Genomic DNA, 27,120 nt, shown 5'->3' with positions numbered 1-27,120 from the left:
AAGGAGAGTGTTTGTCTTCCTTCTTTTTACCGTTTTAGCACCAAAACCCTTATGCCTACACACAAGACAGGCCGTTCACTATATATATATATATATATATATATATATATATATATATATATATAATATAATACTGTCTTAAGTACAAAAGCATCGGGTATAGCTAGCTAAGCCCTTCTAAAGACCTGGTTAAGGTGCCTAAACCATGGGCTTTTCGCACATTACCGCTCGCTACCTCAGGAGGCTGCGAGTAAAAATGTGTGCGCCTTTGTCTCTCGTGCCATTATGGAGTAACAGTTGAAATGCTCTGTCGGGAGCAGAAATAATTAAAGCCATGTTAATAACAATTAAATTCTCCCCTAATAGTTTTAAAATATATATTATGAAAAAAATTTCCATTGCCTTGTAATTTTCATTTGTATACCATTTCTAAAATCTAATTTAGCAAGCTTCAAATTTTGCCTGCAGCCTGCTTCCATTTTCACACCCATGTCAGATCTCCTGACATAATTTCTTTTTTTTCCCAGTCTTATTGTTGTTACTAGGCAGTTTTCTCCATCCCCTCCTCCTCTGTGCAGTCAACTGTCTGCTGTGTTTCCTGATTGGTTTGCATAATGTGAGGCTCAAAAACCAATGGCAGGTTCTATGCAAATTGCACACTCATTCAGTTGACATCAGGCTGGTATAGTTATTTGCCGGCAGAGCTGATCTTTGACGGCACCATGGCTGCAGGGGGCTCTCTTTCTGGTATGTGGTTTATTTGTTTGGGAAGTTTCTTTTTTTTTTTTTTTTTTTTGAGGGTTTTTTTTCTTTTTGTTATATAGATTTTATTTTTTTTTAATCTACATTTTAATCCTTTCATTTTTTTTTTTTTTGCAGGGGACCTAAACATTAATGGCATCTAACTACTGCTTTTATTTTTAGCAAATGCTAAGGCCTATATAGACGTTCGCTTAAAGAAGCAGCACCACAAGTGTGTACACACAAATAAATAATAGTTTGTATGAGTCAAAACTGGTCTAATTAGACTGGCGGAAATGTAGTCATTAGTTGCTAACTGGGGCTACCTCCCTTTTTTTTCTTTTTTTTTTTTTAACTATAAAGATACATTTCTACATATATTAATGTTCTGGCACCATCACGCCACATTTATAGCATAGCGATTGAAACTTACATTTAGTTTGTATTCCATTATACAAGGATTTGGTATGAATTTTAAAATGGTTTGTTATAGATTATACACTATGTGCAGTGTTACTTGAAACTTAATTTATCTGTGTGCCCTAAACATTTTTGTGTTTGTTGCAGTTTTTGCTGTTTCGGTTATAGGACCAAAATGTACCTCTCAGACACACCTTCACACTAAGTCTCAGAAATTCAAGTGCTGTTGATGCAAGAGAACACCAATAGGATTGCTCAGCACTTAGAACACCAATACGATTGAGCAAATGACTGGCAACAGGAGTAACAGGACACACAAACTATTCAGCACAAATCCCTGTCTGTTCCTGCCAGCAATTTCTGGCTACAAACTCTTCATTCTCTTACCTTTTCATATTTAAATCCAATTATGGGAGTCATTGTTAATTTACCTAATTGTGGTCATTGCCAAACAAACTTTTATGCCAGTTATTCTGTTTAATGGCTATATATATATTTTTTTATTTATCTACACATGTAGAGTAAGGTTGGGACTGCAGTTATCATCCAAACATGCTTTCAGTTCTCTAAAATGTTTGTGGAAATGTGATCATTTTGAGACCACACAAGTGCCAATGTCACAAATGACTGAACTGACTGACTAAAATGATATTGTTTCAAAGCTCCAGTCCTCACTGTGTTTTATTGGCATACACTATGTGCATGTTTAGTTGATGCAAGTGAATGCAAATGTGAAATTAATTTGGAAAGCATTGAGATTTTTTGAACAAGACTGAAATAATTAAATGACTGAAGTGTGACTGAAATATTGGTGTCACTGGATTACAAGAAACTCTTTGGCCGTAACACAAAAAAAGCAGGGTCTAGCACTATGCACACACTTCTGGTAATCTTATGAATACCATCCTTTGCTTTTTTTTTTCTGCAATACAGTGTTTTGCTGTAAATCGCTGACATTTACCACCTAAATGGGGTGAATGAAATGGATGAAAGTATTTGTCCAAATAGATCCATATATCCGATCATAAAGGATGGTAAAATCCATAAGGTGATTTGAGTTCAACATAGGACTGTTGGGAGATTTGAAATTGCGCTCTTTAAAAGGGACTACAAATTAATTCTAGATCGGGCTACTGAATCTTTCCTCTCTTACACAAACTCAACTGTTTGAGAACTCATGCGGCTCAGTTTAGTTGTTGATTGAGGGGAGTGGTTAACTGAAGGTAAAATAGTTAGCTCAGCTGCTGACTCGTTGGAACTTATTGCATTAGGAGAACTTTGTAAAATTAACAGAATCTGACCCAATTGCAAATGGCTATGGAAATGTTTGGTTCAGTTACTCTGTACTGAAAACGACCAATAAAAGCTCTGAACGGATTAAATTTATTCTGCGATTGAAATATATATATACATGCATCATGTAGTGCTAGACAAGTCCTACAGTCATATCGCAGACATTTTTTACTGTATTGACATTGGATGTGTTTTATTTTAAACCTTGTCAGAAGTGCTAAACCAAAACTTTTTTTAAATAAGCGGCTACAAATGTAGTTTTGAAAAAAAATTTACAGGTAAAATCAATGTCTCACTCTACTTAATACGTTTTTGGCATCAAATGTACTGCTATTTCACGGCACATAAGAGGAGTTTACTTATCTACCAAAATTTAATAAATACAATTTGTTATATTGTAGGACACATTTTTTTTATGGCAGTAGTTATTTAGCAGTTGTCACTGTGTGGCCTGAAAAGGAAAGACGCCTGATCATTAATCAATCTATTAGACATATTGGCCAATGGTTACTGCTATTCGTCTGTATGCGCGTTCGTCTACCGACAAAGTCCTGAAGAGAAATGTCTGCCAGGCGAAACTACCAGCATCCAATTACTTTTACATTTGTGGCCAAATTGACGTTGGTTGTGTCACGCGGCATTTGCTTTGCAGCAGCAGAATTATGCAGGAAATATTTTTTGTTATGGCATAGGCAAATAACAACATGTTTTTACAGTCCATTTAATACACTGTCAGAAGTGTGTCAGACTGACCGACATCTCATCTGGCAGCCTGACACCCAATTGATATCATGGCCATACACTGGGATATATCAGTGTATTAGCCATGATATCTGGCTTCCTCCCCTGTGAAAAAACGGGAAACAGTCGGTCAGACCCGGCAGAGTGTTTACTGCCCATTGCGTCTGACTTGTCTTTTCAAAATATCACATCGGCTGGTCATACTGGATGATCCGGCATGCCGGGCCGATTTGATATTTTCGTGCCGGTCGTGCACGTACACCGTGCAATTATCTGGGCGATACACCTGTAATAGGTGGATCGCCAAGAAAAGTATATAATGTATGTCAAGCGCAAGTCACATACTAAAATGCTTATTTCAATAGAGGGCTCCATTTTCATTTACAAAAAAAAAACACCTGGATTGAAAATTAACTAGGAACATTTACATTTTTCCATAACCTTTTGCCTTAAAAGGTTGTGTAGTTTACAAAAGTGCCATCTAGTGGTCATGTTTATAAATGGCTAGCTTTTTGACAGCTTGAGTGTCAAAACCTGCTGAGCAACAACAAAAGCTGCAAACTGGGTTGGTTATTTGCAGCAAATTATACTTTTTATACCGTTAAAAGATAAATTGGTACATGCCAAAAAAAAATTTCTAAGTATCTTTGTAATTACTCATGACTGTTCTTCAAACTGCCTGTGCAAATATGTTTCAAAGCCTTTTCTCAATGTGGCAAAACTTTACATACAGCAGAATTATGATGTTATACAGAATTACATTTTAATACAACTGTGATCTCAATGCTCCAGAAAATTCTGATACTATAGCAATATTGCAACCAATTATGGCAGCTTGCAGTTATACTAAGGGACATAAAATGCACCGTTATGTATGCCCAGGTATTTAGTGCAATTTTCCAAATGCTATAATACAAGAATTATACTCTTATTCTATTATATGTAAATAGGCAAATTAATTGGGGGCAGAGCATGTATGCTGTGTTTATTCTGGAGGTGAAGCAACCGTTTTAAGGTGGTTCTGGCCACCATAATTCTAGTTTTGTCGGTTTAACAGCCAGATTTCGTCAAGTTAACCTAATTCTGTTTTTTTTTATTTCTTGTTAAATAATTGTTCACTTTTTATTCAGTATGAATACTATACATTGGAAAGGTGCTATAATTGTATCTCTTAAAAGTACACTTCAGTGACTGTTGGTTGTATTGCTTGTGTCTGTCTTGAGTCAGTAAATCTAGTGTTAAAAGGCTGCTTAAACTCCAGCAAAAATGGATTTGTCATCGAAACAGAATGGTAGGAAATTGATGAATGGATTGGAAACTTAAAACGCCTGAAACTGATAAACGATTGATTTACAAATATGTATTTGCCCAGGAATAAAAAGGATACGTAAAGAGACTTAGCAGCTGGTGGTGTACTGGTTGATTCTTCAAAAGACTTCTAGGTGGGAAGAACTACAACTATCTTTAGGACTCGGCTTTGTGTGTTTTATCAGAGAAGATAAATGGGAAGGAAGTCTAAGGAAGAACTTGTGCTCAGCCATTCACAGTATCTGTTTTAATCAGAAATTGGGATGCCCATGCTCCGTAAAATAATACCAAAATCAGATGTAGATGTTAAATGTAACTGGATAGAAGTCGTGACAACTTGCATTACTATTCCATTTTATCCAAACCTGAAAGGTATCTTTATTAAGAAATATATCTGTAGAAATTCCTATTACATGATGAAAGTTAAGATGTCTTGCTCGCATGGCCGGCGGTTCAAATCACGAAAGCGGCAGCCCAACCAGAATGAAAATTCCGATAGTCCCAAGGTGAGTATTAACTAACCTATTCTACTCCCTAGCCCTCCCTTAGGGGTGCCTAACCCTAATGCCCCCTCTAATGCCTAACCCTAACCTCCCTCCAGTGGTGCCTAACCCCCCCTTCCCCTAGCCTAAACCTAACGTCCCGGGGGGGGGGGTGCCTAACCCTGAGTCCCACCCCCCTCCCCGGGAACTCTAAACCTAACCCTCTCCCCCCACCCCACTTCGCGGCTGCCCGTCGCCCGCCTTACCTTCGATCGGTAAGCCGGATGTTGGTCTCCTGGCGTAGGGAAAATGACAGGCGTTGGGGTCTCGACGCCTGTCATTTAACACTTGCCGGGATTATACAGGCAGGAAGCCGGCGGTCGGGATTCCGTCCCGACTGTTTCCCCTCTGATATAATGTTTGTATATTACTGGTCTCTTAATCAAATTGGCCTTTTGAAGGTGGTCAATCATTGAAGCTGGTAAAGCCTTCACAGCTGGCATAATGGTTGGCTGTATTACTCAGCAGCCTATAAGAACAGACATTGTTCAACCTATTGCAGACCTGTATGCTAATATTAACTCCTCCCTTTTTGCTAGAGCACCATAGTTACAAAATTAACAAAAAGTGTTAAAAGGGGACATGGAAGCCCATGAATCTCACTTCTTAGAATTGTAAAATACTGTCACTTGATTCGTAATATAGCATGTTACTAGATTTAATGCGGAAGGCTTTTCAATGACTATTGGATTTTACAGTATGTCTTTCAATGTATAGATTGGATTCTGCTATCACCTAATTAATGCAAGCAGCACATTAAGTGTTAGAGGGTCCCTATCAGTCATGCGATCATTACAGTAAACCAAATTTCTGGCTACTTTTAATAAACATTATTTGTGAGGATTTATAATAAAGTAGATTTGTGCAGACAAGGGCCTTACTAGTGAGAATGCAAGCGGTGTTAACAAAGTGTTAACAAGAATGTACGTTAACATTATTGCAGCATACTATCGTTCTATAAGGACATACACTGACTGCCCTCTGCTATATTCCATGGTATCATATTTTTCCTTTTTTTTTGCTATATCTTATAGTATTGCAGACAATAATGACACAAGTGTTCACAATTTTGTTTAGAACAAAGATGACTGCATTTTGTTGGCTTGCACAGTTGTGAACACTCCTCCTTTGCAAGGAAGCCTGCTGCCTGCCTTCGGTTGTGTCTCTTTAATGCATCCTTAATCAGTTTTTGCTACAGGGAGCTCTCTTGTGGATATGTCTGGAAATATTTCCCGTTTTGTTCAGACATGGGCCATATTTGAGCAATATGCCACAGAATTATTTTCATTGCAAGGTTTGTATACACATAATAAGTGGCTTGCTTTTAGTGTGGTGTTTTTTTTAATCTTTTTATTAGTGCAATTTCTGTTTAATATATTTTGGTCTTATTGGACAATATACTTTTGATGCATTGACCGTCTTATTCTATGCTATTTTTTTAAGAGCAAGCATGTAATACTAGATCATTATGAATTAAATAATGGATAAGGAACAGGAGCTTCTATATTTTTGCTATTGATTTATCAGTTCTGCTCAGTCTGTGCTGACGTTTATGCCTGAATCCGCCACTTGTTCATTTTTCCTTTACTATTGTTAGTATGCACTACTTCTATTATGTTTGTTTCAACCATTACTGTATTGATGAACTTAAATAACCTTATATTGATAACATTCACGTTGCTAAATTAATGGTTGCATGTAATCAAGCAATTCAAGTTTGTGTGTGTATATGTGTGCATGTATGTACTGTATATGTATGTATATATATATATATATATATATATATATAAATAAAAATTATCCATGTACGGTGCATAACTAGCACTGCCTAGTAGTAGTGTTTTTTGTTTTTTTTATTTGTTTTTTTAGGTGTGTTTTGGTTTTTACAGATTTGAAGTGGTTATCTATCCTTTTCTTTAGTATCTGTCGTAGCCTTTAAGATGCTTCTTGTTCAGACTTGTAGTGTGTGTGATTCTAATATAATAAGAAATCCCTTTAAATATCTAAACGGATTGTGTATTCATTGGTTATTGGGAAAACTTGAATATTATCAGAAATGTCCCCTCTACTGTAAATTACTATGCATAATGAAAGTCAAACATCTGTTAATTAAAGCACCTTGTGCCCTCATGCAGCACCTTTATCACTTACATCTGTAAATTATAAAGACATTTTAAGGTAGATTATTCCATGCATTAAAGCACTTTTTTACCTTTTTTTATTTTGTTTCCATGTTTAACTTCATAACTTCAAGCTTTGGGAATTAGTCACTAGTTTTGTTCTGTGATTTATATCTAATTTGAGCTTCCTAATTGGCAAACCGCTACAATTGTATTTATTTTTTATTTAATTATACTGTATTAATTGTATTAATCCATGTATGGGCTATGTTTTTAGCACAGGTTTTTTTGTGTGTTTGGGGGTGGTGATGTGGGGTTGGAGGTTTTGTTTCTCTCTGTCCTCTTTTGGCTTGTTATATTAATTGTATAATTAATTACTTTATTTAAAGGTTTAAGATGGACATTGCAGAACCTCAAAAAAAAATATTTAAAGCACGCAAAACAATGAAAGCAAGTGACCGTCAACAGTTAGAAGCTGTGCACAAGGCTAAAGAGGATCTGTTGAAACCTACAGAAATAAAGTTGGTTAATGGAAACCATGAAAATGGTGATTCAGATATGAATTTTGTGCACAATAATACCGACTCTATGGAGGAGAGAGATAATCTAAATGACATAGATATCAACAGTGACTCTCATGATTCTGCTGTGAAACTGTCTGATATAAAGGAAGGTTTAATAAATGATGACCAAACAAATGATTTGAAGTTGCCACTTGATTCTGAACTTCCAGAGACTAATACATGTCAAGACGATGTAAGCAAAATTATGATTAGTGGGACTGCTATCCAGGTCTGCTCAACGGATAGTGAACAACAACTTGATGAAAAGACGACTGCTGTTGATAGAATAGACCAAAGAGAGCAAGAAGCACTGTCCTTAGCAGATAATCTCTCTTGTGATATTGAATTTCCAGAGCAACAGACTCTATCCAACATTCTGGAGGAAGACAAAAGTCACGATGTTCTAGAGGTTATACAAAAGATGGAAGATGAAAATCCTGTGGAAGCTACCATTGAGAGAGAGTTGGAACATGAAGACATGGACACTTTTTCAGAGAGTCCTATTGCTAAAGCAGAAAATGAAACAGAAGAGCATATTTTAAAAGAGCCTTTTGATGCAGAACTTGTAGATTCTGATACTAATGCAGAAAAGGACGAGATTTTGAGTGAAGAACATAATCAAAATGAAGCGGATGACAAAAAGTTACCTGACCATGAAATGCAAAGTGTTGAGGATGCTGAAGAAATTAATGTACCGCAGGAAAACCTAGAGTTGGTGAATGAACCACATGAACCAAATGTTTTACCTGATTTGGCTGTGTCAGAAGCTGTGTCAGAAGCTGAGGAAAAAAGGGAAACCACAGAGACTCTGTCACCACAACAGGATGATGGGGAAGAAGCCATATCAAGTAGTATGGAGGTTGACCAAAATTTGAAAACAGAGGAGCAAAATTCTTCTCCTGGAGAAGCTCCTACTGACAGCCATGTTTCAGATCTTCAGGCAGTTATTGGGTTAGAAAGTCTGGATACAATGGAAACTGATGAAATTATACCTATTCTTGAAAAGTTGGCGCCAGTGGAGGATGAGCTTGAGTATTTTTCAAAACCTGATTTGTTCTCTGAAAGTGTTGCTGATATAGAGGAAGAGAAAACTGAAAACAATGTAACTTCTCCAAGCAAGAATGATGTCAGCGAGACTCTACCAAGCGAAGCATTTTTAGTTCTCTCTGATGAGGAAGAACTGTGCGGTGATACAACAATGAAAGAAAACGCTTCAAAGGAACAAGGTACATTTATATAGGGGAAGGGATATATATTTAGAGTGGGTGTATTATGTTTCCCTATGGAAATAATGAGAAAGGTACATAGAATGGTTGCTTAATTCAGTTTGCAAGCTGAGAGCGGTGCTTCAAAGGGAGGGGTTCTCTAGATAGGATAAATGCACACCATCCCCCCAAGCACACTGCATAAGCCAGTAAGAAGCTGGCTTCTGTGGGGGCGGATTAATGGTTTTTTAAGTCGTTCTAATTAATGGGCAATTCAGTTGTTTGTGGGTGCCCATTAATTATCGCAGTTGTCGCGTCCGATTTAGACTGGGTTTAGCGTTAAACTGCCCAAACCACTGACTTTATTTTTATTCTTTATATAGCGCCACAAGGGGTCTAAAGCACCTTACAGTACAAAACCAGGAACTAAAGTGACACATAATACAGAACATTGCAGAACATGGACATTATTTATAAATATTGCTGCATAAGCAGTCATAGGGGCCATTTTAATTGTTTTAGCCGCTGCTATTTCTTTTCTAGTTTCTCTACTGCACGTTTGCTAGAAGTATCTCAGATCTTATAAACTACATTACAGTAAGTTGTATACAATCGCAAAAGTGGTGAGCTTAAGTAAAGTTTGCAGTTAAAAAGTAAAAAAAAAAACTTTTGGCATTCTGGTCTTGAGAAAATGTATTCTAAGATTGCAGTACACAATACACCATTCTTCTAATTGTGGCGCAAGGTTTTTTTTTTTTTGCTCTTTAGGCGAACACATTACTCCTTTTAAAACATAAAAAATTGTATAGCAACAGGTGCACATAGAAACATAGTTTGTATTTATGTGCATCAGAAATGTAATGGGGTAGTTCTTTCAGTTTGAAAGGAAAGTACACAATGAAATTTCAGTTTTCGGTTATCATTGCCGTGTTTTCTGTATGCCAACATGTTGGATAATTAATGGACAGTCCTTTTAATTACCTTTTTTGTGGCCTTCAATTGAGGGTCAAGAGATAGCACTCAGCAACTTTTGGATACAAGGTTTTGTCAGTAAATAAGTTTTCCAGGTTCTGTGAGGCAGCACGGCCTACGGGCGTCCTGTGAGGCAGCACGGCCTACGGGCGTCCTGTGAGGCAGCACGGCCTACGGGCGTCCTGTGAGGCAGCACGGCCTACGGGCGTCCTGTGAGGCAGCACGGCCTACGGGCGTCCTGTGAGGCAGCACGGCCTACGGGCGTCCTGTGAGGCAGCACGGCCTACGGGCGTCCTGTGAGGCAGCACGGCCTAGTGATGTGAATCAGGTTAGAAGTGAAGGGTAATTCTGTTTCCTTTATCCTTGTTGTAGATACATCTGAAGTTATTACAGAAGAACTAGAAGAAAAAGTTAAAGAACAGAAAAATCAGGAAAATGCAGATGAGCCTCAAGCAGAGAAAAGTAAGGTTACTTAAAATCACTTGTTTTCCTAATATCTCAAGTTTTCTTTATCTATATTAAACAGAATATTCTAAATTGCATTCATATTCACTGCTGCATGTTGGTCTCTGCAGGTGAGACTTCCCGACGGAAGCGTTCTAAATCTGAGGACTTAGACAGCCAGAGCTCCAAACGGAGGCGGTTTGAGGGTGAAGAGTATGAAGCAGAGTTACAGGTTAAGATCACAGCTGGAGATGATCTAAACAAGAAACTGCAGAAAGTAAGTTTTGTTAAGCTCAGAAAAAATGTATGATATTTCACCGTATTGTTTTTATTTTTTTTTTTTTTACACTCTTAAATCAAATGTTAACAAGAAGTTAAAACAGGTTCATTGTTTTATTAAGCTGTATAGTTACATGACCCTTCTTGGAAAACTTAGTTGTTCAATTATGGTCTTTTCTGTATTACTCTGCTTAGCGTGTTAGAAGAGCCAGATTTAAATCTTTTGTATCCCACTCATATTTACCTGCACTTTGTTGCAAATAGGTTAGGTCCCTCACTCTAGAACAGGGGTGGGCAATAAGCGTCCCTCCAGCTGTGGTTGAACTACAAATCCCAGCATACATTGCAACATTTTTAGCATTGCCAAATGGCAAAACTGTGGCAGGATGTGCTGGGATGTGTAGTTGTACCACATTTGGGGGGCCGCTTATTGCCCACCCCTACTCTAGAACCTTCTTTTAGTCCATGATTTCCTGTAGCATGCAGACTTACGCCGAGTACCCACTAGACAATGTGTGTACCCAATGATGGCACGTTATATCGGGCGTTCCGTACACACTGCACGATCTGGTGCACGACTGCTTGATATATATCGTTCCGCCGCCACATTCAGAAGCATGGTGTCGGCCACCGAATCTTGAGATCTGCCTGCACTGCAACTGCAGGCAGATCGGAAGATGCGATGAACAACGCACGGGAGCGCGCAATAGTGCATACACACTAGACAATGTGGATGATTTGTCGTTACAATTCTCCTCAATATGAGACATCTTCCAATATATCGTCTAGTGTGTACCCAGCTTTAGGACATCATGCAGTGCTGCCGCTCAGACTGGGAGGACCAAATTTGTGTAGTACACTTCAAAAGAGCTGATCTGTAGTGTGTTACTTAGTTGTGTGCCGAAGAGTGCTGGATATATTCAGTGCGAATTCCTTGCAAGCTTCAGCGCCCAGTAGTTGGTGACTACAAAATGAGAAGGGTTTATAAAAAGTGGTCAATGGGCTCGATTCAATTTAGCGTGATGCTGAATAGCCCCGGGAGGGAGCTCCCAGAGCTATTCAATTCACTGCACTGTTCAGTCCGATAGTTGCCTTGCTAAGTCTGAGAATGCCGGTTCTCACGACTTAACATGGGTGTTTAGTCGGAGAATGCCGGTTCTCGCAACTAAAGTGTTGGCCGCGAGGCAGTTAGCACTGCGCTAAGCAAGGAAACAGCCTCGGTGCCGGCACTTTTATCAGATTTCACCTCGCACCCTCAGTGTTCTACCAATACTGTAATTCTGATGAGCAGGGCCCTCCTTCAACCTTCTGCACCTCTGTCATCAACCTTTTATGTGTTATCTTGTTATTATTTTGTATGAATTATCATTCTCACTGGCATTAAAGACTTTTGCTCACGTTTCCATATTAACGACTTAGTGTTCCCACTAGACCGCGGGCAGGGCAGGGCGCTGACGGTGTGGGCAGGGAGTTGGTGCGTGCCTTCCTGAAAGGGGGCGTGGTCATCAAGAGGGGTGTGCCCAGCACTTACCGAGGTGCTGGGCTTCCCCCAAGCTCTCCCCTCACGATGAAAAGATGCCATGTGCACGGCATCTATTCACCAGGCGAAGATCGATCACCGCAACTTTTTCCACCCGCAGGGAAGGCACGGGGCAGGCTGTTTGAGCGGGGCGCTACTAAAAGGACAGGGCACATTTTGCCCCTTCAAAATAGGGCAGAGTGCCACGCCCCACTAAAACAGACTAGTGGGAACACTAACCATTATTGTGGTGATGACAAAGATAAGACCTTCATGAAACAACTTGAAGGAGAAACTACCGTGCAGCCCTAGTAGTAACATAATTTCATACATATATATCAGCATGCAAATTATCAAGATATATATGTATGTATGTGTGTGTGTGTGAGAATTACTGCAAATGTATTTATTGTAATAACACGAAGGCTAATTCTTCTCTTCAGGTGATCCAGAAACTGTTTGAGGAAAAACTTAGTGCCTTGCAGTGTTTAGACTTTGACAAAGCAATTGGTGACCTGAAAACACGAGTGGAGAAAATAGAGTGTAAAAAACACGAGTCTGTTCTGCATTCTATGCAGGTAATGTCCACTGTAACTGTACAGCATCAGTGTGTACTCTGTGCAATGTTATGTATGTGTTGCATGGATGCATTATTTATTTATTTTGTATGCAAGTTACATATATTTTTTCAATTTAGGCTAAAATAACCCGGCTGACAAGACGCTTTGGGGCAGCAAAGGAAGACCTAAAGAAGAGACCTGAGGTAATGGCTAGTTCTTAGTTAACTTTTTTGACATTTGTTTATTATTATTTTTTTTTATGTAATCTGTTTTTATTGAAAACGAACACAGCACAGTACATATATGGCCTACAACGGCCTACATAAACATCAAATAAGTACAAATAACAACATAAGTTCAATGGACAAATATAATCATAAAGCATGAAATAAAAGGGCAAGAAAGAATAAGTCTCAGATCACTTAGTTTTGAACGTGCTTTCAAATATTACTAGCTAAAATAAAAGAAAATACAAGAGCAGAAACCAAAATAACTAATAAAATAAGATGCATAAACATTTAAGAAAGAAAATAATATATAAAGATAGAAAAATAATGGGGAAAGTAAGAGAGGATGTCGCCATATCCTAAGAGGCATTTAAGTATTTATTTTGTACTCAGTAGTCTCTTTAAAATTCAGCCAGCAATGCCAAATGTCTGTAAAATCTAGGGAAGATGATTTAGACAATGAGAGGTCTTCCATACACATATACTGATCTATTCTCTGGAACCATCGAGATACAGTAGGTCAAGTCGAAGACCTCCAATAACATGGCACAGTAGCCCTCGCAGCATTCACCAGATGACGCAACACGGATTTTTTATATATGTATATCGGAAGGTCAGATAAATTTAGTAACCAAAATTCAGGTTTATCAGATAAAGGAAGACCGGTGATCAATTCCGATAATTGTCGAACCTTCCTACAGAAATAAGCTATCACTGGGCATTGCCACCAAATGTGGAAAGGAGTGGCCACCGCCTGTTGACAACGCCAGCATAAATCAGATAAATTTGGAAACATCCGATGGATGTGAACAGGGCACGTATACCACCTAGCCAAAATCTTATATTGTGTTTCTAGAACTTGGAGTGCAGAGGAACTAGCAAAAGTAAAATCAAATATTTGTGACCACTGATCCTCAGTTAGTTCCCTTCCTAGTTCACTATGCCAAGCAGAGACATAAGAAGGTAAAGATGGGTTAGAGCACTCAAGACATATTCGATATATGGAAGAAATAAGGTGTCTTGGTGGGTCTACTGTCATACATAAAACTTCAAACTTAGTTGGAGTCCAGTGAGGATTACTAGCCTTAAGAGAATTAACATAGTGTCTTAATTGGAGATATACCCAAAATGAACGTTGTTTATTATTTTTAAGTAAAAAATTCTGTATTGCACTTAAACTAGAGGAAACTCTGGTGGCGGTCCGCAGCGGTCCTAACGTGCAAATCGGTCGTCCGACCTGGGTATAGGGGCGAAAGACTAATCGAACCATTAGTAGCTGGTTCCCTCCGAAGTTTCCCTCAGGATAGCTGCTTGGGAATAAAAATCAAATGGGGGAAAGAAAAAAGGACAACTTACTGTGTGTGTATGTTATAGTATTGCCTGCAAATAAAAGTTCAGATGAAAAATAAAGGTGGAATTCCCAAGTGAGAATCTTCCACTTGCGTAGTTGTTTTATATCTTTCTATCAGTCAGGGGAATAAGGGGTTAGAGCTGGCACTTAGTGGTTAACAGAGGCTGTAGCTCCTCTCCTCTCTAACTACTACTTTCTAAATATCCTGTTTTAACTCTGAGCCCAAGAAGTTTTGGCGATTTTTCAATAGCCTGCCTGTGCCAGAAAGGTTAGGGCTTATTTTATTTATAGAGCAAGCTGTAGGGTTGCCTTAACTCCCAGTGTGCTTGCTCTATGGGAACAGTGGAGAAAGTTTCATGCCAGATCGCCAGGGTTTCCTTTATAAAAGGGACTGATTCCTCGGCTTGAGTGGAGGGGTATACTGCCGCCTCAATAGGTGAAATGTAGTGAAGGAGGCCCCCCACTATACTGGCGCCATTTCTTATTTATCCATGCATCCTCCTACTCTTCCAGTTTCATGGAGAGACCTTTTATTTGTGGCTCCCTCAGCTTGTTTTTAACAGCTGGGGTTTAATGGTTTAGATAGCCCGCCTTCTTAGAATACCAAGGTAGTCTGACCTAGATTCCAATTGACTGTACCACTGCAGTTGGAACCTCCTCCTTGATGGACTTTGGGGTCTATGTACTAAGCCTTGGAGAGAGATGAAGTACCAACCAATCGGCTCCTAACTTTCATTTTACAGACTGTGTTTCAAAGATGACAGGAGGTTATTGGTTGGTACTTCATCTCCATCCACTTTTGCTCTCTCCAAGGCTTAGTACATAGATCCCATTATCTCAGAGAGGCATAGATAACCAGAATTCTTCACTAAAAATCCTATCAGGCTGTGAGAAATGTCTCCAATGTTTTGGTTGTTCTGTGTGGATGATACTTTGCTGAAGCTCTAGTCCCATTTTGCCTAAAAAAAAGACTCCACTCTTATAATGTTTGAATTTTTTTGTGGCTGAGCCCCTTTATGTTCTGTGCATTTCTTGTGAAAAGATTATGCTGTTTGTTTGAAAAAATGTTTGTATTTGCCGATGTTTTAGATCTGTACAAGAAAATTTTGATTAAAGGTGGTTACACACCTGACAGATATATCTGCAGATGATGGTCGATCATACACACTGAATGGCCATCATCTGCTTGTGCCCTCGGGTCCCGGCGGGTCGAGGGCGTGTCCCGCCCCCCTCCTCGCGACTGCCGCTGCGTGTGTACGGGCAGTCTGCTGACCGTCCGTGTACACCTGCTGATGAACAGATATGTCTGCAGACATATCTGTCCATCGGCTGTGCAGCACAGCCGATGCGATATGTCGGTGAACAACGACGTTCACCGACATATCACGGGTACAGACTGGCCGACGTACAGCAGATATATTGGCCGATCAATTGATTGGCCAATGCATCTGTCAGTGTGTACCCAGCGTAACTCTAGTGTCCGTTTTTCCTCACGTGTGGTAAAGTTTTTCACTCTGTATCCCTTCCATGTTGGATAAAGGGACTAGTTTAAACGTGGAGGAGGAAAATCTGTTATATTACCATTTCCATGTACTAGACAGAAATGAATTCTTCCAGGAGATTTGGATCTAGAGGTGTTGTTTGGCTTACTGGTGAAAAAGTTGGGTTAACTGGAGGTGGACAGATGACTTCTTGACTCAACCAGAAAGTGGACAGGTTCTGTTCGAGAACCAGAGACCCGTGTGTGCTATGACCGTGAATGCAAATTATTTTACACTTTGCAGTCTTGACAGTGGCCTCAGATTTAGTTTTCTAAAGGTACAGGTCTTGGCCCAGAAGAAGCTGGTTGTCTTCTTCTGAGGTTTAAGTGTTGTTACAGGATGTGTTACATGTTTTAACTTCCCGATGTTTCACCAACAGCGCAATGAGACCTTAATTGGTTCTTTCAGCATTAGAGCTGCTTCAGTTTGTGCCTTTAGAAACCCTCAAAGTCAAGTTTTTTTCAATTGGAAAAAGTTTTTTTTTATCTTTGCTATATCTTTGGCGTCATGAGGGCGACTTAATTATTTTTACCTTTGCTATTTCCTTGGGGCGTTGATGGTGCAGTTAAATTGTTGCTCTGGTCGGGCACAAATAGCCGCGGCTACACACCATTTTGCTTGCAGCCTCACTTTGAGCGCCCAAAGCAGTACTTAGACATGTTTAGCTGCTTTGTGCAGCTAAACCCAGTGCTTCTTGATGCGCACACGCAGGACTCGCAACCCCTAGCTCAGGAAATTGAATTGCCCTGATGAGCGCCCATTACGTTTGGGCACCCAAAAAAAACGAATGAATCGCCCAGTAAGAGTCTGAATTTCAAGCACTTTCCTGTAGTTCTCCATTCCTAATATATCGTGAGGACAAGCTGGTCTTACGCACCATGTCTTCTTTCTAGCCTAAGGTGGTGTCCAAGTTTCATCTTACCCAGGATAAAATTATCCATTTTCAGAAGAGGTCTGGATCTTTTGATGAGCAAGACCAGCTTCTTGTGGTGGATCTGCTCAGGTCTCTAAATGCTTATTTGGATAGGTGTTTGAATGTATGGAAGACTGATACCTTATACTTCTGTACATTGTGCAGACCAGCACTAAGCACGCTGAGCGCTCGCAAGCGGGTCGATGGTGCCCTGGTGCGCATGCGCGAGACCCAGATAGCGACAGCCGAGCTGTCGCTCCGGATCTCGCACCAAAGGGGGCGTGCTGTCGATGTTGAGTGACGGAGGCGTCCCATGGGAACGCCTACCGTCTGGGTCCGGCCCCACTGACATCACTAGTGATGTTAGTGGGAGTGATTTTGGCTCTGATAGAGCCAAAATCACTCCAGGGCTTGCGGTCACCGAGACCCTACCTCTCGTCGCACATCATCATGGACGCTCGCATAAGCTATGCGAGCGTCCAGGAGGACGGTCCAAAATAAAACAAAACGCCCTGATTCAGAGCGGGCGCTCGTTCAGAGCGTCCGGCTCTGAATCAGGCCCACTGTTCCCAGGTGGATAAAATCTACTATCCCGCAAGCTTATTCTAGTTCTAGACTACCAGTTCCTGAAAATATCTCCTGCTATCTCAAAATCACAATGAGCTTATATTTTATCCTCTATAGTACCCAATTTTGGTATTACGTGTAAACGCCAATGATATGCAATAAGAAACAAAGAATAGTATCCAATTAGCAGTGCTAATTGGATACTATTGTTTTTGCAAGATATATCCTATTATTTAGTTCGAAATAATAGGATAGGGTGGAAAAAAAACATCGACGAAAAACGGGGTAATCAGCAAAAATTTAATGTTCAGGGGCTAATTGGATACCGCCCTTAGTGGCAGTTAAAATATGCCCCGTCACATATTTATCCCCAGAAGAAATATTGCCATAATAGACATGGAATAATGCTAAAAGAGGAACTGAATGTATAGAGATCCTAGTCACCTTGGAGATTAACATAAATACCTGACTCCACAATATATGCAATTTTGGGCATGCCCTGATAAATATCCCCAATTTGGCCGCATTTGCGACAACTTTGGTTAGAAAGAGCAGGCCAAATTTTATGGAGCCTATAAAACATATTCACATGGGATATGCATTTAGAAATACGGAAGCACGATTTTAAAATAGAGCCCATATTCTATTCATAAGAGATCTAGTAATATCAGATTACCATTTCAAGAGAGCCAGAAAAATTACAGGTTTGGAGGCACCTACCAATAATCTATACCACCAAGAAATACTTTTCTTACAATTCCCTGAAGTAAGTCTCTCAAAAATATATATTTGGGTAGCTTGCAATGGCTGAGAGCTCGAATGTAAACTGAACCAGTGTTGGACAGGGATTTTAATGGTAATTAGCATGTTCAGTCTAGTAAAAATTTAATGGCTACTGCGCTGGATTGCTAAGAAAGAAAGTCATGAACAATAAGTCATTAGAATAATTTACATTTTTGTGAAGGTATATTTGTACTAGTACCGATATATCACCAGAACTATCTAGTCGTAACTTTTGTGTCTTCTGTATTTAAAAAGCAAACCACAGTAACCCAGCCAGCATCACCAGGGAAGTCTGCACCTGGAGCAGAATCACTTTCTGCGAACTCCATGGCCTACAGGTGAGCTGGAATACAACTCTGCAGCTTTCAATCATTTTCTACTCTGTAAAACCAAATGTGGTTTGCTGTAAAGTGTACCTGAAGTTGGTTTACTAGAATTCTTACTTATGCACCCACTTGTCACTTTTTTTATCTGACAATTTGGGCATCAAAACATTTTGTTTGTTTATGATTTTGCTGTAATTTATTTTTTCTACATTTTAGCCTGTTTAATGCCCAGATCTGTGTTCAAGCATTTTCACAAATTAAAAATGTTGTGTTGACCAACTTGAGTTCTCTCAGATCTGGGCTGTTCCCCTGGAATACCAGAATTCAGGACACAATTTTTAAAATGGGGTATAAGCTTCTCTCAATGGACATGTGAAGGCAAACATGTTGGTTCAATCCTTCTACTCTCCTCTGTAATAACTTGAATTCCTTTTCATATATTTATTAGTAGCAATACCATGGTGCCCATCCCTTGTTCCACACCCAACCTCCTCCACAGCATGTTTGTGGTTCAGTAGACAGTATTAAGTTGACAAAAGGTTTTTGTTCATTGCATGGACGTGAACCAGTGCCGGAGTATAAGCAGGGCGACCGGAGTAGTCACCCATGGGCCCCCACACTTGGGAGGTCTGCATCCTATTATGGGCACTTAAAGAGGCCCTCTGTTCCCGGCAGTGTCACAGATGTATTTACACTGCGATGCTGCCGTCAGTGGGTACTGAAAAGAGGAGTTCCGGAGCAAGAGGATGGACTGCTGTGGGGACTCCAGAGCAAGAGAGTGAAGGGCTCCCCACAGGGGGGTTTACTTGAAAGCATGATTCTTACTTTTGGGGGGCCGCACAAGTATATTGCCCACTTGCCCCCATACATCTTAATCCGGCTCTGACATCAACGATAATACCTCACAGCCTTAAAATGTCTAGAAAATGGTCTGGATTGTTTGATTATCAAATCTGTCTGATCCTCCCAGCTATCATTCAGCCAGTTCCATGCTGGTAAATGAAGATCGCATGCATACAGATATGTCCATATACACCAATGCTCAAACCACAACAAATGGCTTTATGGCGCCACAGTCTTTGCAACTGAGCTGTCCCCGTGTCGTGCTACACAGTTTTGTTCCGAATTTGCATTTTATTTGCAGTACTAATGCCACAAAATTACATTGCACGGGTTCCCCTAACACTAGTTCTGGCATTGCATGCAGTAACTATGCACCTCCGATGCCAACTTGCAAAAGTCTGAGGACCTTTACGTGCGAGTCCCGCCATGCATCGCTCCACTCAGCTTCTTGCTTAATCTGTGACTTTATACTACCTCCATTGCATTAGAAGTACTACTTCTAAGTGCCCGGGACTCTAACTTTGGATGCAAAGATGCTAAATTCAGAAATGGGTATAAAAGTCCCGGACTCGCTACCCGTGGCAGAGCGTCTGAGTTGTGCCATGCATCTAGGGCCATATGCAGAAAGGCTTGGTGTTTGAGGACACCACTGTACATCTTACAGTGAATGGAGGCCCGCTAATAAATGTGCCACCACTCCACCAGTTGTGCATTCTGCTAAATTGTCTGCATTATCGTGGTAGTTAATTTTGACACACTAATTAGAGATGCAAAAGAAGTCCAACCATGAGAATAAAGCATATCATTTGTAATTTTAAAGTGTTCTGTTTACTGTAGGAACTGCCCAGGTCAGCATTAATGATGTTGGAATACTACCGTAATGATGTTTAAAACTAGCAATATCACTTGAATGCAAGAGTTGTAATTTTAAACATTGATTTGTCAAACGTTGCTAATGGTGAATGTTTTTGCAAACAATTTGTTTTTAAGAAACCTCCTACCACAAAAATATCTGATAAGCAGCCAAATTAACATGAAGCTATATGGTAATTTTATAAGTTGATGAGGTTATTCTGAGGATAGTTTTTCTTGTCTGTAGACAAGATCCTTTCATTAGAGGGACTGATAATGGCTATGAACTTCCAGATGGAATCTGTCTTGTTTTTTATGAAGGTCTTAAGGTAGAAGCGATGAAGCTGAACAATGGAATCATGCCATCACTTCACCAACCAGAATCCTTAGATTGTCTCAAAGAGTGTATAAGCCTCATGGTTGACGACTGATAATATCAATAAATATAGCTGTGGATAATTGTAACGACAAACTTCAGCCATTTAGGCTGGGAGATGTTACTTTTCAGTGTCTCCTCCAGGGCCTTTGGACAAAGGTGCAGTCAGTGCTCCCAATAAATGTATTAGAACTGGGAATGGTTTAAGTTTCTAGTAAGAGGACATCCTCTAGAAAAGGCTATAAAACTTCACAGTTCCACACAAGTGACATACATCAACCACCATAGAGGCACCAAGAAATCACTTGTGCTGAAGAAAGTAGAAAAATCATGCTTTAGGATAAGAAAAATGTCCCAGCAATTATATTGCGATATTCGTTCCAGTTGAGAATTGGGTAGCAGAAGTTCTTATCAGACATGCCCTCTACTCCTGAGAATGGTCTATACATGCGGGAGTGTTCCTACAGACGTTAAAGAGATGTCTGCTTGATTGAACAACTTAGTAGAGTGGTTCAGCACATGAACAATGGATCTGGATGCATCTCTAGTGCACCCTTTTTTTGTCTGTCTCTTTGGAATATAGTTTTTCTACTTTCCTTCCAACAGCTATACTAAAGATGGTGAGAAGAGAGAGGAATCGGGCGATTTTTGTTGGATCCAAATTGACCAATAGGGTTTGGGCACATGAACATTCTTTGAATGACATGAGGATCATTTGTAACCTTCTTTGTTGAAAGGACCTGTTAAGTCAGGAATGTTTTAAAAGTTTAATACAGTTGACTTTATTGTCAAAGGGCTTCTCTGACTGTGTAGTCAGGTCCATGTTCATGGATAGGAAGCAGGTTTTTGTCAAAAATGAACATACAATATTTGAGTCCTACCTCCTGGAGTAAGAATAAATAGTTTCCTACCTCTTCATTTTAGTTGACCTGTTTTAATATTATTCCTGCAGGGAGTATAGAGGTGGGATGTTAGGCTGTGTACAAATTTAAATTGCCTGCACTCTTGTCAGAGCCTTTACACCCCAAGAGTGTCCCCGAGTGGACTCAATAATAGGATTTAACGTAAATCTAAAAATCCTTTTTTTTTTTTTTTTCTTTTCATTTAATTGTAAAATGCTTGTTTATGCCAAAGGATGAAATTCACACTTTGTCCCTATGTTAGGACTATTGCAACTTTTGTTAATATTTTATATACCAATACCTGCTAACATGATATCCCTGCACTCTTCCACAGGCCTGCTGGTACTGTGAGACAAATGTTAGAATCAAAACGAAATGTAGGAGAAACTACTACAACTAATGTGCAGCCCTCACCAGCTGGTAAGACATTGCATGTGACTGTAAATGGTTTTATGAGGACACTTATTTCTTAAAAATTGTATTTGGAATAGTTTGAATATTGTTATTTTTGTTTTCTTTAACATTCAGATGTATATGTGCGAATCAAAACTCTGCATTACCCTTATCTGCACTTTTGCTACATTGTGACCCTCATCTGCATATTGGTAACACCTGGTCTTTTTCTTTTAATATTGTAGCTCCACCTCCTGTCCCAAGCTCTTCTAATTTACCTCTTCGCACATCAAACACCACCCAGCTGCCTGTAAACCAATCCCCTGTTAATACCACTCTTCAAACCAGGGCAACGCCTGACTGGAAGCTAATTCAGCAAAAAAGTGAGTTAGACTTATTGATAAGTACAGTTTTGAATATTGTAACTGTCAAAAAACCTACATACTTTACATTTAAATGTATAAAATGTTTATAGGCTGTACCATATTGTTTGCATTCACTCTGATATTAAGCTGTATTTTACGAAAATATAATTTTTTTTATTTATACAGTTAACGCTTCAACTATTGGAACATCTCAAAATACTTTAAGCAGTCAAACCAAGCTTATGACACCGGTTACTTCTGCTCCAATTATGACTTCAGTTCTACCTGCATCTAGTACTGCAACAGTTGTTGGAAACAGCCAGGTGCCTACCAGCAGCACCCAGCCAACTCTTTCATCCCTACCTTTCATTCTACATGTTCCAGTTGCAATGCCCTCCCAGCCACAGCTTCTGCAAGGCACAACCGGGACACTGGTGACGAATAAGCAATCTGGCAGTGTTGAGTTCATCCCAGTACAAAATCAGTCCACGATTGGCAGTCTCTCAAAGACACCTGTGTCAGTACCTGTAACCAAAGCAATCAATAGTCCTTCAATGCCCAGCCCAGGTATCCAGCGGAATTCCCCTGCCAGCTCGATTGCTTCCACACTGACTGTACAGGCTATTCCCACAACCCATTCAGTTACTTTATCGTCCAGACCCTCACTGCCAACTGTTGGAACCTCGGGTACATACAGTCAAGCAAGTAATCGGAACACAGCACAGTTAAAATCACCAGTATCTGTATTTAACAATTCATCTGAATCCCCTTCTGGAGGTAGATCAGGTAGGTAGATTTATTTTTCAGTATTATTGGAGTCTTGACTCAAAGTGTTACAGATTTTTTTTTTTAGCTGTTGCCAGGGTGTAACCAGAGGCATGTCCAGCACACCTCTCCATCTCTCCTCACTGAAGCAGGGAGGAGGTGTGGCTGTGGTCCAGGGATGTCATGATAGTCACACCTCCTCCCAGCTTCTGCTGGTCCGTGAGTTCCTATTGGCTTGCGATTAAAAAAAGACATCAGCACTGGCTGTACTTGGCAGGGTGCAGGGGGGTTGCTTGCTGGGCCCCATAGCAAGTGCACCCCTTGTACCCTCTAGTTACGCCAATGGCTGTTGCATAGCAGCAATATGTTATTAATTATTGTACGGGTGGTAATTATGGGACTTTATATCTATGTGGCAGTCTTCTTAATCTGTATCTTACTTAGAATACAGTAGGTAAAATACTAACTAGTCCTTGAGGAAACAAAAAAAAAAAGCCACTCTGCAACCAACAGTCACTGTATTACAAATACCTATATTGGAGTTTCTTATTTCCCACAGTCATGTTTTCTATTGAAATACACAATAATTATTCTTACCTGGATTATTATGTCTGTATTCCAATGTAACATATTTTACCTAATTTGCAGAACTACAAACCAACCGGACACAGACAGCTGAGACTGCTGCAAGCAAGCGCTCTGAGAGCAATGCATCGGTAAGATGAATTTATAATATTCTAAGTGTCTATTTCCCTAACCTCTATTGGAGGACACTAGCCCTGACGCCATTGCCATTCTAGATGCTGTCTCACACTCGCAAAACTACCTTAAAATATTATTTTCAGGGTGGCTGGGTCCTCCCTTAAATTCATTATGGCTTGAGTCTGGGTTAATAGAGCATTATAAAGTCGCCCAAACCGCTTTCTGAAGGCCTCAACTCTGGCAGACCAGGGACAGAATTAATGCCCTTGAATGAATCTGTCAAAATACTTAGGTGATACGGCCACTGTGGTCCGGATAATCCGCCTATCTTTAGCCCGAAGATGACATTCCGACAGCCAGCAACCCGAACGAAGGTAAGCAGGGAAAAGGTTAGCGTTCGCTTCGTGGGGAGGGGGGGTTTAGGGTTACAGACCCCCAGGGGAGATTAGGGTTAGCCACTCCCCGGGGAGGGTTAGGCTAGGGGAAGTGGGGGGAGGGAGGGGTTTATGCACTCCCAGGGGGAGGTTGGGGTCAGCCACCCCCGGGAGGGTTAGGTTTAGGGTGCAGGATGGGGGGATTAGGCACTCCTGGGGGGAGGTTAGGGTTAGGCACCACTAAGAGAGAGTTAGGGAGGGGTAGTGTTAGGAAACTTACCTCCCCTGTTGGGATATGAACTATTCAGCCACCTGGACTTCATACTCATTCCTTCAATAAGGCCACAAAGGGAGGGCGTTCTGTCCTCCCTGTTAATGCTCCTAAATTGAAGGGTTCTAGGCTTTGGTCCTCTTAGCCTTCAGGAAGAGCAATATGGGCTTATTCTATAGAACAATGACCCAAGTCTGTGGTACACTATGTAATAAGTATGTGTCCCTATGGTTTGTAACAGCCTTAATGTAGAGAACAAAATAAATACAATTTACAGTTACTGTGTGAAGAAAGTTTCCAGAGCACTTCTGTTTAACAGCCATTCACCTGTGAAATATGCCAAATCCATTATATCAATGCCACTGCTACTAAAGAGATTCTCACAAGTCATTAGAATATCTCCTGCCAAGACCTGGTGAAAACGTCTGTGTTGACATCAATATAAACACAATGGTAGAGTCCACTAATGAAAATGTTGGCCACACTGTATTTAAAGTACCAGTAAACTTTATAATATTTTTATTAAATGTCACATTATCTCAGAGGCCATTGTTCTCTCAGTCAGCCGCCCCACTTTGTCTGATATAATGGTTGTCACAGAAACACTTTTCACTGTCTAGAGGAGACAGAATAAAGCAATTCTTGACATTCACTAATGCTGGTATTTAATTTTTAATTATTAAACTTTGTTTAGAGTATGGTTGGTGATTTTCACTAGGAATTGAACTGAGCATTGTGGTGGTGGTGGTATAAAGCATGGGAATGTATATGTTCACAGTTCACATTTGCTAAATAGATGAGTATTATGGCCAATATGCTTTCCAAACTTTTCACGATTTCAGTTCTAACCATTATCTAGATTACAGGTTCTCAAACTCTGTCCTCAGGACCCCACACAGTGCATGTTTTCCAGGTCTCCTCACAGAATCACAAGTGAAATAATTAGCTCCACCTGTGAATCTTTTAAAATGTGTCAGTGAGTAATGACTACACCTGAGGACCGAGTTTGTGAACCACTGAACCAGATTGTATATGTTACTTGTAGAGAAGGCAGCTGAGGATAAATGTCATTCTCCTTGGATGCCAGTTTATTTCAGAAATATTTCAACGGAAATGCTTTTTAACATCTTGCATTACACATACACCCTTTATTTACCTGTTACCTTTACTTGTTTTATTTTAAGGGTGGAAAACCTGCAGCTGGAGTCATCGATCTTACACTGGACGATGAAGTTGTGGAGGTGTCTCCTCAAGGTGAGCAATAATGTTTTATAGTTGTATATAAAAATCCAAGTGGACCTGGCACTCGCACTACGGGTAGATATGGCTCCGGTGCCTTTCCCATATGCAATAAGCAAAGATATCCAAGAAAAAACGGGAGGCACTCAAAGAGACTTCACAGCTTCAATGAAATCACAGCAAGACTGTTGCTAGTTGCCAACGTTTCAGTGACATACACTTTTATCAAGACATGCAAGGTAGAAATTGCACTTGTAATAGTCTTGATAAAAGTGTATGTCACTGAAACGTTGGCAACTAGCAACAGTCAACAGTCTTGCTGTGATTTCATTGAAACTGTGAAGTCTCTTTGAGTGCCTCCCGTTTTGTGTGTGTGTGTGTGTGTGTGTGTGTGTGTGTGTGTGTGTGTGTGTGTGTGTGTGTGTGTGTGTGTGTGTGTGTGTGTGTGTGTGTGTGTGTGTGTGTAAAATATATAGTAATATTTCAAAATCCTACAAAACTATAGTTCTCTAACATCCTACCTGGGGGACACTGCTGCATCGAGGAGTAGAGGGCACATCTCAATCTCAAAGTGTTTGTGGTGTTGGCTCCTCCCTTCCTCTGTCAGTTTTAAATTTTTCTTCTGACTAGAAGCTGCTACAGCTTAATTTTATTTTACTATATTTTCATTTGTTTTATTTTATATTTTACTTTTAATTGAAAATATTGTTATTATTTGGAATTCTCTGGACTGGTGGCAGCTAGTGGCGCTGTGGAGTGCTTTTAGCTGCAGCTGTCACCTAGGACTGCTGGCATGGAGTCCTGGTTTTTAGTGTTTGTTTTTCTAACCAGGACCCATACCAGGTGCCACCATCTTTTATACCAGTCCAGGTTTCCCTGCAAGTGCTTGTTGAAATGACCAAATCTTCCCCATATCTCTCAGAATCCTTATCAAAATTTGAGGATTCATCAACTTCTGATTTTGAAGCCTACTCCCTTGTCTCTTCTTAAACCAGGGCAGAACACTTCTTTTTCTGTGACTCAGAAGGGGAGGTGTTCTCTGAGCTTGACCATCGAAACCAATTCCACTAACGGACCTAAGATGTATTTATTAACTCACTGAAGATTTGGTGAAAGGACATATATTTTCACTTGCAACCAGGGGACATGTGGCGAGCTGTGTGGGCTCAGAAACCAGAAATACTGGTTCTGTCATATCAGTGGCATCCCGACAGATGCATGGAACTGTCCACATTGCAAGCTGAACACAAAGCATCCACACCAGACTTAGCATCACAATTTACACTTGTGTAAAATGTCAAAGATGAAGACCCACTAATGTTACTCTAGGAATAGTTCCCTTTATCCATCATGATTGGTAAAAAGAAGAAACTAGGATTCTGAGTAACCGTGGTACACAGAATCCAGCAGAAAGTGCTGAAGCTCTCCATAAACAAACCCTAAGCAACAGGGGTGTATCTAGGGATCCAAGCGCCCCTGGCAATGTAATGAACTTGTGCCCCCCTACCCCCCTTATGCAGTGCCCCCAGTAGTAATCCTCCAGTAGTAATCCCCCCCCCTATGCTGCCATGCCCCCAGTAGTAGTCCCCCCTATACAGTGCCCGCAGTAGTAATCCCCTCCCC

General features: G+C 40.2%; 1 protein-coding gene across 6 annotated transcripts in view; it reads left to right on the top strand.

The window, feature by feature from the left end:
• Window positions 1–27,120, top strand: part of ATF7IP (activating transcription factor 7 interacting protein) — a 77,475-nt gene that overhangs the window by 33,781 nt on the left and 16,574 nt on the right. For 5 of the 6 annotated variants that reach the window (XM_088468041.1, XM_088468045.1, XM_088468043.1 and 2 more), the window contains exons 2-12: window positions 7,555–8,954; window positions 10,278–10,367; window positions 10,481–10,626; window positions 12,591–12,725; window positions 12,845–12,910; window positions 18,345–18,427; window positions 21,723–21,808; window positions 22,027–22,164; window positions 22,333–22,932; window positions 23,560–23,627; window positions 25,443–25,512. In XM_088468041.1, coding sequence (XP_088324167.1) covers window positions 7,562–8,954; window positions 10,278–10,367; window positions 10,481–10,626; window positions 12,591–12,725; window positions 12,845–12,910; window positions 18,345–18,427; window positions 21,723–21,808; window positions 22,027–22,164; window positions 22,333–22,932; window positions 23,560–23,627; window positions 25,443–25,512 — 2,875 coding nt within the window. In that variant the 5' untranslated portion in view covers window positions 7,555–7,561. Of the gene's footprint in view, window positions 1–712; window positions 748–7,554; window positions 8,955–10,277; window positions 10,368–10,480; window positions 10,627–12,590; window positions 12,726–12,844; window positions 12,911–18,344; window positions 18,428–21,722; window positions 21,809–22,026; window positions 22,165–22,332; window positions 22,933–23,559; window positions 23,628–25,442; window positions 25,513–27,120 lie in introns of those variants that run through there. The other variant, XM_088468044.1, reaches the window with a different exon arrangement.

Source organism: Taudactylus pleione, unplaced genomic scaffold, assembly GCF_031769625.1.
Source record: "Taudactylus pleione unplaced genomic scaffold, aTauple2 ptg000080l, whole genome shotgun sequence".
Lineage (NCBI taxonomy): Eukaryota > Metazoa > Chordata > Amphibia > Anura > Myobatrachidae > Taudactylus > Taudactylus pleione.
Note: the sequence above shows the minus strand (reverse complement) of the source record. Positions and strands in the feature narration are given on the sequence as shown.